The 14,152-nt window shown below is 42.0% G+C and overlaps 1 protein-coding gene across 2 annotated transcripts; it reads left to right on the forward strand.

Moving 5' to 3' along the window:
• Positions 1–1,459: 1,459 nt before the first annotated feature.
• Positions 1,460–14,011, forward strand: si:ch211-244b2.3 (uncharacterized protein LOC557230 homolog). 2 transcript variants are annotated; one of them, XM_035425560.1, is made up of 19 exons: positions 1,462–1,954; positions 2,183–2,217; positions 2,319–2,364; positions 2,563–2,692; positions 2,862–3,006; positions 4,753–4,870; positions 5,609–5,693; positions 5,995–6,109; positions 6,973–7,078; positions 7,891–7,972; positions 9,378–9,501; positions 10,390–10,495; positions 10,600–10,723; positions 11,093–11,219; positions 11,867–11,972; positions 12,077–12,194; positions 12,438–12,510; positions 12,698–12,806; positions 12,905–14,011. In XM_035425560.1, coding segments are annotated over exons 1-19 (1,812 nt in total). In that variant the 5' UTR covers positions 1,462–1,953; the 3' UTR covers positions 12,967–14,011. The 2 variants fall into 2 exon arrangements, with proteins under 2 accessions (XP_035281452.1, XP_035281451.1); XM_035425561.1 differs by lacking the exons at positions 10,390–10,495; positions 10,600–10,723; positions 11,093–11,219 and having other exon boundaries at positions 1,460–1,954.
• The last annotated feature ends 141 nt before the right edge of the window (positions 14,012–14,152 follow it).

Raw genomic sequence — 14,152 nt, forward strand, 5'->3', positions numbered from 1 at the left:
TTTCCTTAAGCTTAACACAATGCAGGTTTAACATTTTTGTTCTTGAATCTCTTATTTTCCAGATGGTTTGTTTTAGTGGCCAGGTTTCCACACTTTCACCAATTAAGAGCCCATTGATTCACCTCAGTCTTAAATTTGAAGTTTTACCTCTTATGCAATTGTTTGTATTACAACACAATTAGCACAATATGAACATGAGAATTGTATTCTTTATGGCATGCATGGAATGCATTTGACGTAATTCGGTTCATAATCCCTATAAACGCGAAAACACCGAATTACTAAAAAAATAACAGCTTGCTAAAATTTCCCCAGCGACTTGTCTTCCCAGCTCCAGCACCTTGGGAAGGACTTCACCTTTTGGGGGAAGGTGGTACGGCACCCCGGACAGGTCCTCAAGTGCATGTAGCAGACCTCAGATTCACAACATATAACGGGTAACGTTTGCTGCCACCACCTTTGTTTATCCAGTAACGTCGGGAGGGAGGGGCGGGGGATAGGGAACAATGACTGAAGAAAAACGTATGGCAAAGAATACATTTCATTATTAAAAAGAGCTAGTCACGTGATATAGTAGATTGGCATCTCCCCAGTAACACTACGTCTGGGTACGCACACAAGTGAGGATGACAGCATTACAATAATTAGCTGGCATAAATGCGAATACACAGCACACGTTAATTGACTATAGGTCAACCGGGGAGAACACAATATAGATGAAGCGCAGACAATAAAAACCTGAATTCAAATTAAGAAACACATTCTAAAAGGGAGAGCAAGAGAGAGAATCACAGGCGCTTATCACGGAGCCATCGCTCAAACGGACCGGCACGCCGCCAAAAACACAGGACAGGACCAAACGAAAAAAACGCCGGGCCATCTCTCGGTTTTATCAAATACCTCCAAGGACCCAGCCAGGTGATATTAATTTGCCTTAATTAGGCCGCGTCTAGGCTCACCGACGACGTTATCGGCTTTCATTACATGCACATTGGGGAAATTCCACACGTAGGTGGACCTGTCTCCGAACAAGTAGTGAACACAGTGAAGACCTACACCTGCTTACGCCGCACGGGGCAGAGGCTTGGGTGCGGCGACACCATGGGGAGGCTGCCAGTCAGTGCGTTTACATGCACAATTGAAATCGATCTAATAGCTTCTTTTGGCCAAAGATGAGATTTAATTGGATTATTGTCGTTGTCCCAATATGCATGACTCGGAAAGAATCGATTTATTGACCGAGGTGTGTCTGACGAAGGTTTCTTATAGCCTAAATCCGGCTTCCTCCAATTTTGTCGCAACTTTTTCGAATAGTTCGACATTCCGCGTTTTTCAGCCATCCATGTATTTTAGGATATTTAACTAAGTTTCGATAGCATGAAGTTGGTCTCCTCGTCCGGCCTGAAATGTTTTTTTTTCTCTCTCGTTATGATGAGGGCACAAACAGAGGCACAGAGCATTTCTGCGTGGTTTCTTTTATTTTCTCTTCTTTCGACCCAGAAGACACTCGCTCACTCATATTTTTGAGTGTTCCACTTCCACCCCTGATTAATTTTTTTCCCAACGTTGTTTTCCCCACCAGTGCCCGTTCCTCGGTCCACCTTCAATAAACATCGCCAAGATATTTTGCCTGAACCTCTTTCGGTGTCTCTCTTCACGCTGTTTTGTTCACACACATTCAGCTCACATATGACACCTAAAATATAATGTAGCCTAGAAGCAGATAGCAAGTCTCTGTTGATGACTAAATATTACTGCTCCCTCCCTCGATTCCTTTATTTGACCCGGACCTATGCTTCGGCATATAGGCGTAGGCTACACCCAAGCCCTGCCGACTGGTCACGACATTTTCCGAAATAGAAACCGAAACAAGAGTGTTTATCTTAGCAAGAAAGTATCGGAACAGAAGTCAGTCAAAGTGTCTGTTTTCCCTCGTAGTTCGTTTCTCCCAAGAGTAAGTATGAAATATTTTTAACAAACGTTGTAGATCGTTCGTCTAAATGGCATCTTGAAATACTTAACTGATATGGTCCTACAACATTGCCTATCTTAATTAGAGAGACTCCTTGCCTCGGTAAAGTAATAGATACGTGCTAGTTAGCCTATATTCAGTTAACATTCTGTCGATTGCTCTTTAATAATTAATTGGGGTTGGATTCACAAACTACAACTTATTTTGCAGTGTCTGGCGCAAATACGTTGGGAAGACATGATCAGGTGAGTTATGCTATATCCAAGTCTGCCTATCCACATAATTTCCAACGAGAATGTAGTTTTTGCTTCTGTTGCTGTTAACTAATGTTGACGTTCTCACTCAGGGCTTTTCGAGCGGTTTTGCTGATGGATTTAGCCAACCTGTCCCAGGTAAAGGAACACATTGGTAGCTACATCGAATTACAACAATATTTACACTCGTAAAATGTCTATTTACTCACATAGCTAATTGTCATTTTGTGTTGTCGTGTTTTCTTCCATTTAAGTAGGCTATAAGATAGTAAACGCATTATATGCGGACTTATGGTAAGTTCCACTGATTCAATTTTTTTTTTACTGTGCAAGCAGCTAGCAAACGATATCAGTGGCAACTAAATGACGGGCAGCAGTGGATGAGCATTAATAACGACCACGTGATAGAGGCGCACTACTGCCAGCCAGGAGCAAAAGGGATAACGATCTTTACTGCAGATTATGGGTAAGTGGAGGGAACCGGCTGCTGTTCATTTTTAAAGTGTAAAAGTTTGACACATCTGATGCAGGGCCCTATGTCTCAACTTTGAGGGTGAACCAGATTGACGATATTTTTTGACAGTTTTCGCCAAGTTCAGTGCAACATAACTCACCCGCCTCGCACTTTATTTCAGACGTGTTTTTATTGATTTTGACAAAATGGAGGTGCGGGGGCCTTCACTGTATGTCCGACGGCAAACCTTTCTGGCCCATGATGAGATGGAGGAGATGGGGTGGTATTACAACGACAACCGGCACTGGTATGAATACGGATCACAAGTAAGTGGGTTTCAAATACTATTGAGTTTCAGGTCAGGATCTATCCGTTTCCGCTACATGAACCTATTCAACACTGCCGACCCGGATACAGCGTGATTGCTTTAACTGCTGCTAAATCAGTGGTTCTCAACCTCGGTCCTGGGGGCCCACTGTGTATGCTGGTTTTCGTTCCAACCAATTGCAATCTCAGAAATTCAACAAGGTGTTCATTTTTATGTTGTTGAGTTGTCCGTCCGTCCTTCGGTCCGTCCAGATTCTCGTGAAGGAGATATCTCAGGAACGGCTTGAGGGAATTTCTTCAAATTTGGCACACACGTCCACTTGGACTCAAGGGTGAACTGATTAGATTTTAGTTTTCAAAAGTCAAAGGTCAAGGTCACTGTCGCCCCACAAACCATGTTTTTGCCTTGGGAATTTCTTCACATTTGGCACAAAGGTCCACTTGGACTCAATGATGAACTGATTACATTTTGGTGGTCAAAGGTCAAGGTCACTGTGACCTCACAAAACACGTTTTTGGCCATAACTCAAGAATTCATACGCTAGTTATGACAAAGTTTCACACAAATGTCTAGGATAAAATGATTAAGTGATGACATTTTATATCCAAATGGTGAAACAGAGCACTGGCTACTGGTTGGCGGAGGCATACAACCGTGAGGCGGTATTTCTAGTTCTTAATTAGGCGTTTTTCATGTTGAGAGGAATTATTTACCCTCTTAAGCCACATTATATCAGAAATTGCTATGCATGGCATGAAGAATAAAATCCCATTATGTTATTGTGTTGCTTTTTAAGTGATTGCAAACAATCACTTAGAGGTAACATTTTTAACAGATCAAATTAACAAGGGGGTTTAATAGGCTCCTAATTAGGTTGCTGAACACATGTGTTTAAGTGCTTTAAGTGCATAATATTTCCCTTAAACTAATTAGCACAATACAGGTTTGACTCGTTATCATTTTCTTTGTTTTTGAATCCTTCGTTATCTATCAAATGATTAGATTTAGTGGCCAGGTGTCCACACTTTCCCCAATTAGAAACCTGTTGATTTGCCTCAGTCTTTATTTTGATTTAAAAAGTTTTTTTAACCTCTTTACGTAATTGTCTACAGTATAGCACAATGCGAATATGGGACTTTTATTCTTTATGGCATGCATAGCTATTTCTGACACAAGGTGGCTTAGGTGGGCAAATAATCCCTCTGACATGAGAAGCACCTAATTAAGGAAAAATAATAGCTTGTTACAATTCTGTGATTGCAAATGTGGTTGGAACGAAAACCAGCACACACAGTGGGCCCCCAGGACCGAGGTTGAGAACCACTGTCCTAAATCAAGCACGTCATATCATTTGGAATGCTGCAGAACAGGCACCCAGATCAAGGTGGGTGGACTTCATCTGCAGTGCACAGCTGAGGTTCTATAATCAGTGGCCTCACTTTGCTGATTATAGAACCTCAGCTTTGCACTGGCAAGGTGCTGTTAACACCGTACCGTTACCAGTGTAGCATCAGTACATACGAAAAACTCAGCTGCGGACGGGTTACTCAAATGCTCTGTCGAAGGTGGACTGGTCGAAAGCTTAATGTGCCAGAGGTCTTCTATTGGTTGATTTCTATTATCAGCAATCGTATCCTTTTTTCTTTTGAGTTTTTCTCAAAACCCTAAGTTTTGACAGGTGATGATATCTGAAGCAACACAGTGACTTGTCTCTCCCTCTCCCTCCCTCCCTTCCTCCTTCCAGGGTTCCTCCAGCAGCAGGGCTTCAGTAAGCAGCAGTGATCTAGAGCAGCAGTACACCACTCATCAAAGGAACTTTCATTTCACAGTGGGGAATGACTCCTACAGTTTAGATTTCCGAGGTATAGCATTTGCACTCTGACACACAGTTACTGCACCTGTGCTCGCAGTTCCTTCTCTGTGTCTCAGAGGTGTCATTATCTGCATGCTGTATGCTAAACAATGATTAATAACTTAAAAAGCATCTAGTAAAGTTTGCTACCATATTCCCTGTATGAAAGCCAGAAAGTGAGTGACAAGTATGGCGTACCATATAACACCATCTACTTTTCAGTGGTCTCTAGGGTACTTTCTGGAGTCATCCTGATCTCTAACATATTGCATTATGTAGACTTCAGTGAGGTGTACCTATTCAATTCTAAGGTGTTGTTTGAGGTCAGCAGTGCATATTGTGGTAGTCTGCAGTGAATTTTTTATTCAGAAACTTGGTACAGTATTGAAATAATTCCCTGTCCTATCAACAAGTATGACTAGCGGGCAACAGATTCATGTGTTGATTCTGTAGAATTTCAAGATTGGATAGCATTGCAGTACTATGCAGGGAAATTGTTCCAGTATTAACGAAGTGTCTTCCCATTGATATTTAGGATTACAGCAATCTGTGTTTTAAATGTTCCAATTTTAGGATAAGTCGATTTGTTCATTTGTCTTTGGTGGCATTAATGGGGTGTGTACTCAAAGCCAATAACATGTTTTATTTATGTATTTGATGCATTTCTTTTTTATTGTTATTTAATAACACACATCTACGCTCTTTGGTTGGAAATTATTCTAATTTAAAATGTTTTCATTTTTTCCAGTGATGAAACAGAAAAACTTGGCTACGGGCATTCCAAGGAGAGTGAGGCGACGCCCAAAACTGAATTCTGTCATAAGAAACAACAGGTTAATAAAAATCATTTTTGTGGTCAATTAAGCATGTCAACTTAGCTGTTTTAGATCATGGAAAATAACCCAGTATCTCAGACCCTGTATGTGCGACTCTAGATGTGACTGCTTTCAATTTCTAATTATGCATGTGACTGTTACAAGTTTCTGACCTAGACATGACTATTCCCAGTTTCTAACTTTATCTGTGACTGTTACCAGGTTCTGTCTCTAGATGTGACTGATCCCAGGTTCTGACTCTATATGAGGCTGATCCCAGTTTCTGACTCTATATGTGATGTGACTATATTCTCTGCAGCCCAGCAGGCTCCGCCCAGCTCCCGTTGAGTCAACAGAGTGCATCCCCTATTGGAGGAGGCTGGAAGTGGCAGTTCCAGGGAGATGAGGGTGTCTGGACTGACTACAGCTCACCTGTGAGATAACAATCTTTCACATATACACAGTTCTTCCTCGACTGCTCCACCCACACTATGCCTTGATAGAGTAGAACCTCAGAGGTGTAACCAATATGTTATGATGAATCAGACCTGGGTCAAATACGTAATTGATTTGGATTAAAATACTGTGCTCTGTTGATCTTGCCTGGTGTAATCGAGCCTGCCAATATGACCAGAAGGCGGGGTTTGAACTTTTTGAGAGTATTTCATTGGTTCCAATACACCAGACAAGATCAGTAAAGCATAGAATAGTATTTGAATCCAAAGCAAATACGTATTTGACCCAGGTCTGGATAGAATGAATCCGGTATGAAACCAGAAGTAGCATATGCTACCACACCTTATCAAGCTCCTTATTATCACTGATGTAAAATGTGGCCCATAAACCTATAAAAACAAATTACTAAAAAATTAGACAAAGGGTATGTTTTAATTCTATACACAAAGAGTGCAACATCAGTAGTGTCTGATATGAAGAAGGGTCAGTACAAGTCACAGTTTACCACTAAAATGTTATATATTCTGTGATGTGGAAAAATATTTTAATAAGATCCTTACACTGGTTTAGTTGCTGGTCATTAACTTCAAGGCGTGTAGACACAAATGGAATTAGCACATTACAAAAATAAAGCTGCAGTAATGTAATGGTTACAATTAATAAATGATTACAAGTTTAAGATTTTCATGTCATTTTGAAAGTCAGAAACATCTCAGAGTTCTGAAATATCTATTTCTGATAAGTGAATATCTGAAAGGGTCTACTGTACATGCAATTTCAAATCCCTTGTTCTCTTGTCTTTCTGGTTCAGTCTGTGTATGGAATGTGTTTGTTTCTATAGAGCTGTTCAGTGGACAGTGATGAGATTGAGAGACGCTATCAGAGGAACCCTCAAGGACAGATACAATTGAAAAGCAGGAGATTCAGATATACTTTGAACTTTACAGGTGAGACACACAGATGCACTTGTGCGACTTGTGACATGTCAAATTCAGTGTATCTGTGAACATTTTACAAGTAAATATACACAAATGGAAATGTAAATAACAACCTTAGCTTTTAAAACATGTAATACACTCACACTAAAGCACTGAACTTCACAGGTAAACTATAGGCCTGCATTTAAATTCACTCTGGTCTTCTCAAGTCAAACAAGTACTGAAACTTTCAGGACAGTGTGTTTGTGCTTAAACTGATTACTGACACAATAAATTCAGGAAAGCTGAATTTATTCATGGGCAGTCCCTGCTCTGCATTCGTCTTAGTTTTTTTGTTGCCATTTTTCTCCCATTTTCTCCCCAATTAATCGTTATACCAATTCCCTGTGTGGACCAGCCACAGTTCTGGTCGATGCGCTATCCTCTGTCGGTCTGGGGAGGGTGCCACATGCCTCCTCCGATGCATGTGGAGTCACCAGCCGCTTCTTTTCACCTGACAGTGAGGAGTTTCACTGGGAGAGCGTAACGTGTGCGGAGGTTCACGCTATCTCCCCCATATCCCCTCCCTGCTGGACAGGCGCCTACTGACTAACCAGTAGGAGTCGCTAATGCAACGATCAGGACTCATACCCTCACCGGCTTCCCATCCGCGAACACTGCCAATTGTGTTCATAGGAACATCTGACCAAGCCAGAAGTACCGCTGCAGGGGATTGAACCCGGGTCTAGGAGGTGGTAGGCGAGTGCTTATACCTCTACACTACCCAGAAGGCCCTGTCTTCATTTTCTTTCTAAAGTGTGCCATGTCTCTGGGTCTTTCAGGAATGTTCCAGACCAACAATGGCACAGGAACCCAGAGATCTGTGAGGCGGGTGAAGGCTGAGGGACAGCCCAACCTTCAGAGGTAACCTGACAAACCACAGGGGATGAGGGACAGACAGTGGAGATTACCCTTAATGTGGGGTGTTTTAGGGGAAAGAGGGGTGTCACATCATTCAGCACTTCACTAAGACCTGCTATTGTAGATTATTATTAGGCATGAGATGATACTCTGCACACAATACGATTTCTATCCTCCACCCTGATATACAATAAGTTTCACAATACAATTTTCCCATGGTGCAAGATGCCTAAAAAGCATATTCTGAACTAGAATTGCACTCTGAGCTGCCTACACCCTGTGGATGAGTGGTCAAAGCATTGGGCAAAATCCACTGTCCCCCATCTGGGTGCATTTATGTGTAATTATAGGCTAATGTTTTGGGTACAATTCCACTTAAAGAAAGAAATGAATGAAAAGAAAGCAGTAAATGAGAAGAATTGGTTGGTGTAATTTGTTTATTTATTTAGATTGCTAATCTTTAATATACCATTAATTAATATATTAATGATAAATAAAAACAATTTAAGATGTGCATACTGATACATTTATTGTCTGGGTTTTCTGTTGACATTTACCAAGTTCAGAACAGTAGGATTGTATAAATGTTAGGCTGCTGTTACCTGGTTCTGAGGTAAATTACCATTAATTAGACTACATTAACTTGCTACAGCTAGATAACTGTAGCTAGATAGCTTAAAAAAAAAAACCCATCCTCAAAATCATTCACCTGGGGTGGCTGGCCAAGCTTAATTTTATGCCCTGCCTCCTACTTACAGTCAAAAGCTCCAAATTCTCGAGGATTATCTCCGCTTCTGGGGGACAAATGTTTGGAAGTTTTGTTAGCAATGTTACCTTCTTGATCTGTGTAGTGTGTACCCCTACTTGCCAACGTACATTCAATAAGTGTAGTATTGCCCTCATGCATTCAAAAGGTGTATTGTTTATCTTGAACATTGATGTCAATATCTAATTTAAAAAATAGATATCCTTGACCGCTTCATAAGATATTGGAGAATTCTAGTTCTTAACTGCAAACTTATGTTCAACTTTTCATCCATATCGGAGCAAAATTGTAGGAGCTATGGCTGTAACGGACAGACACACACACACACACACACACACACACACACACACACACGTTATTGCAATACCCCCTCCTGCGCAAACCTTTGCACAGGGTACCAAGGGGAGGAGTGTGTAAAATTGACTAGAGTGAGGAGCAGAATGTGTAAGATTGCACAACACAAGAAGATGAAAAGATGAAGGTGTGAGACTTCAGTAAACTGATGGATGAACATAAAAGTGTGTAAAGCAAATCAGATCCTAACTCTAATCCATTCATTATAGTCTAAGTGCAGAACAATTCTCAAGATATTGGCTGAAATGTGCTTCAGTGCTTCTGTTTTTTTTTGGACATTTTTTCCAGGGCTGCTTCCTTCCTAAATCATCCTGCAACCCCACAAGACCTGACCCTCTCTCAACCCTCCCCTTCTGGCTACACCTGGGAGTTTATGGGAGACGAGGGAATGTGGGCTGAATATCAAACTCCAGTAAGAAACATCTGTTCATGTTAATCTGTGCACTGTCACTTCGCATCAAGAAGGTCCTGGGTTTGAATCCTGCTCAGGGCCTGTGTGGAATTTGCATGTTCTCCCCGTATCTACATAGGTTTCCTCCCACAATCCAGACATGCAGTTTTATGTAAATTTGGGGGATGTTAACGGGGTGTTGCTGTAAAAGAAAATGTGTGCTCAGTCAAACCAGCCCTTTATAAATAAAGGCCAATAATAATATTAGAGATACTACAATAGCTACTGTACTGGCTCAATATTAGCCTCTTCAGCTTGACATTTGCAGAACAAATATGGCTTTTCTTGTGCACATCAATCTTATTGTATACAACTGAATTGGGTAGGCCCAATCAGATTGCTGTGTTCAAGAAAAGGCGTATTTATTCTACAAATGTTAAGCCGAAGAGGCTAATATTGAGCCAGTAGCTGTTGCAACAACAAAATCTAGTCATAGGGAAGTAGAGAAGATATTGTCATGTTTTGTTTTTTTGAATGGGGGAATGTGTCATTTATCTGTCCAAACTAACCAGGCTATCCATTTGTCTGGCTAGCTTGTTAGTTCACTGACCCGAATATCCAGGTTGCTAGCTTGCTGGGTGGCTGAGGTACCACACTAGTTAGCTTGCTAACTAGACAGACTGTCTAGCTAGCTTGCTTTTACTGGGCTATCTGGGTAGTTGGCTTGCTAGCTATCCAGAGACTCAAGTATGAGAGCAGATGGTGCAGTACAGTGTTGCCTCATTTTAAAATGGCACAAGGACCTATAGTCCCTCATGGAACAGAAGAATTGAGTGATAAGCAGTGTTTGTGGCTATAACACCCTTAGCACCCCAGCACATTCCACACCAAATGTTTCTGTCTCCACAGAGCTGCTCAATGTGCAGTGTGGACATTGAGAACATCTACCAGTTGAACCCACAGGGCCAAGCTAAGTTCACTGCTGGGAGGTACACCTACACACTCGACTTTGCAGGTAGGCTACCCTCCCCCTCCACTTCACATGGAAGACATCTTTCCTTTCCAGATGAACATTGTGAATAAAGGTCAAGAGTACTCTAAGGCTGTCTCTCTCTGTAGGCATGCATCAGACCAATGACCGCTTTGGGACCCAAAGGGCTGTAAGGAGGCTCCTGAAGAACAGTCCCCAGTTGAGTGGGTATAACCCAGAGGCAGGAGGGGTCACAGGCACTCCAGCTTACAGGTACGTTTGTACAGAGCTAAATTAATTGAACACAAACTGTTTTTTTTTTTGGCACTAGTGTTACACCAGACTATGGGGAGGAGTATATGAGATTGCACTTGACTAAGGGTACAAGTGTGTGAGATCACACAAGACCAAGGGGAGGAGTGTGCAAGATTGCCTAGACTAAGGAGAGGAGTGCGTTAGATTACATAACACTGAAAAGATGATGGTGCAGACTTCAGTAACCTGAAGGATGAACGTACAAGATGGTATCGAAGGGAGGAGAGTTTGGATCAGATTGCTTTGCACACAAAGTGGAGAACAGTTCTCAAGGCATTGGCTGCAATCTGCTTCAGTGCTTCTCTCTTTGTTTATATTTTATTCCAGGGCTGCGTTTTCCCCCGTATATCTTCCTGCACCCCCTCAAGCCGCAACCCTCTCTTTACCCTCCTCTGCTGGCTACATCTGGGAGTTCATGGGTGACGAGGGCGTGTGGACTGAATATCAAGCGCCAGTAAGAGACGGCTGTTTATGTTAATTTGTGCCCACCATTTTGAGAGATGTGTACTGTAGTCAGTGCTCTCCAGTATTAGAGATACCTATACAATAGTCTTTGTTACAGACTTGAACCTCTTTGGCTCAACATTTGTAGAACAAATTATGCCTTTTCTGGATTGGGCACACAGCAGTCTGGAGGACACATTCATTTCAGTTGTATCCAATCAGATTAATATTTACCGAATAGGCAATGCAACATCAAAATCAGTTAGAAGGAAGTGGGGAGGATACAGTCGTTCTCAGATTTTTTGAACGGGAAATGTGTCATTGACTTGTCCTAGCTGACCAGGCTATGTATCTGTCTAGCTAGCTTGTTAATTAACTGACCAGACTGTTCAGCCAGATAGCTTACTGGCTGGTTGGATAGTCTGGTCAGTTAACCAACACGCCAGCTGGACAAATAGATAGTCTTGTGAGCTTGGACAGGTCAATGTGTCCACAAAAGGACATGTAGTCCCAATGAATATTCTTGCCTCATTTTAAAATGGCACAAGGACCTATAGTCCCTCATGGAACAGAAGAACTGAGTGATAAGCAGTGTTTGTGACTATAACACCCTTAGCACACCAGCACATTCCACACCAAATGTTTCTGTCTCCACAGAGCTGCTCAATGAGCAGCGTGGACATCGAGAACATCTACCAGTTGAACCCACAGGGCCAAGCTAAGTTCACTGCCGGGAGGTACACCTACACACTCGACTTTGCAGGTAGGCTACCTACCCCCTCCATGTCATATGGAAGATATCTTCCCTTTCCAGGTGAACATTGTGAATGAAGGTCAAGAGTACTCTAAGGCTGTCTCTCTCTGTAGGCATGCATCAGACCAATGATCACTTTGGGACCCAAAGGGCTGTAAGGAGGCTCCTGAAGAACAGTCCCCAGTTGAACGGGTATAACCCAGAGGCAGGAGGAGTCACCCCAGGTTACAGGTAGGTTTGTGCAGAGCTGTGGCAGCAGGTTTTGTGAGATCCCTAGATATTTTCTTTACAATTCATATGGTTGCCTTGGCATTGTTAATCTGTAGAGCATATCAATCATTTTTAAATGTCCATGCAATAACTTCCCAAAGGTAGCATGAAAAAGAAAACGTTGATTATTGAGCATTGTTGGTTGTCAGCAACTGTTGAAGAGTTTCCCAGAGAAACGGTCACCCTCTCTCCCCATCTTGACAGCTCTGACTCTGCTGGGACACAGTGCCGGTGGCAGTATAAGGATGTTGACGGTGCCTGGAGAGATTTTGTCAAGGTAAAATGGGTTCAAGGTAAAAAGTTCTGATCTTTGTGCCGATGGATCTGAACTTTTTCCATAGAATGCCCTGGTTTCAGATAACATTTCTGCACATAACCTGAGAGTTGCACTTCACGGTCACACAACTCTGTGCCTGTGATCTACACACTGGGTAAGAGGTTTTACATAACCTTTTGTGCTACAGGGCAGATGCAATGTGTCCAGTCAGGACATAGAGATTAGTTACCAGCAGAACCCCAGCGGTACCATGAGCTTCAGCACAAACAGCTTTCAGTATGAGTTGGACTTCTCAGGTAAGTGACTATTGTGTCCAGTCACATTTCCCCCCAGGTATGAATAACACACTGTGAATGTGTTGTTGGATGGAAATAAAACAAGTGTTGTCTTGCAGCAATGACACAGAGAAACCACTCTACTCGGACTGTCAGGGATGTCCGCCGTCTCCAAGAGTAAAGCAAGTTTTTGGAAACTGCATACCTCTGATAGGATGATGGAGTTCCATTGAACCTCTGTCTTCCTGAAGATTCAGTGATTACTACAATGAAGCCTTTTTATGTGCATGAGAGCTATTTCTTCACCACAGCCAATTTTCTCTGTGGGGGTGTTCGGGGAAGAATGTACTGTACTTCACAATATAATAGACAAATCGGGAGTAAGGCCTGCAGTTTTAACATGCTGGTAACATGCTATGTTCTGACGACACTGTGTAATTATACATGAAACTTGTGCCCAAAATATGTACAGGACAATTAGGCAATTTCAGTCCTGGTGGGCTACTGATGCAGTCCATTCTAACGCAACTGGAGCCTGGAAAACCAAGTGACTGGCCTTCCGGACTGAACAACATCAGTTATTTTTGGCCAAACTGACCCTCTAGTCTCGGAGACCTGGGACTGCCATCCTATAAATCAAGACTTTGTGCTGCGATACAACTTTCAGCCAGCATAAATCTACAGTAACTGGAGTTATCGTGTTTGGTAGAATGTGGCTTTCAATGCAGATAAATTGAATCCTAAATATTTGTGTTGTGGGTCTAAACATACTGAAAACATCAAGGGGCCGCTGGACGGTCCACCATAAAGTGGAGTTCTAATGCATGGACAGACTCCATTAAGGTATACATGAAGTATGTTTCTCCACCTGCCTCTGTGCAAGTTGCTGTGATAAGACTGACATTGTGTGCGAGAAAGGAGAGCCCATTGCTTGGATGTGCTCTTCAGAATGTGTTGAGTTTGAGATGCAGTATGAGCATGACTGGGAATTCCAAACTGTGGAGAAAAAGGGAAAAAACTAAAAGCCAAAACTACCTACCAATCAAGTCCACTGCAGTGATATAAAGTTTGTTTTTACCCCCAGTTCAACTCTTATTAACTGTATAATTTCCTTGTTTAAGATTTTTGCCTTCCTGCCATATTTTTAACTGCCTATATTAACAGTGCAATCTGAAAATGTTTCTTTTTTTAAAAATTGTTATAATTCATAAAATGAGGTCAATGTATTTGTAATGTATTCGACTGATGTATTTGGCACGGTTGTCTTCCTATCCTTAGGTGATGTCAATGGATGTCACAAATTCTGTATGGTAGAATGTCTGCTGAAAATTACTAGATGGTAGGCAAGGATGTAATCACTGTGAATC

This window comes from Anguilla anguilla, chromosome 7, assembly GCF_013347855.1.
Source record: "Anguilla anguilla isolate fAngAng1 chromosome 7, fAngAng1.pri, whole genome shotgun sequence".
Taxonomy (NCBI): domain Eukaryota; kingdom Metazoa; phylum Chordata; class Actinopteri; order Anguilliformes; family Anguillidae; genus Anguilla; species Anguilla anguilla.

Bases quoted from the DNA above. Each gene is read 5' to 3' on its own strand.
- si:ch211-244b2.3 (XM_035425560.1), top strand. The intron at 2,218-2,318 runs GTGAGTTATGCT...GTTCTCACTCAG, and splicing joins CGTTGGGAAGACATGATCAG to GGCTTTTCGAGCGGTTTTGC. The intron at 10,496-10,599 runs GTAGGCTACCCT...CTCTCTCTGTAG, and splicing joins CTACACACTCGACTTTGCAG to GCATGCATCAGACCAATGAC.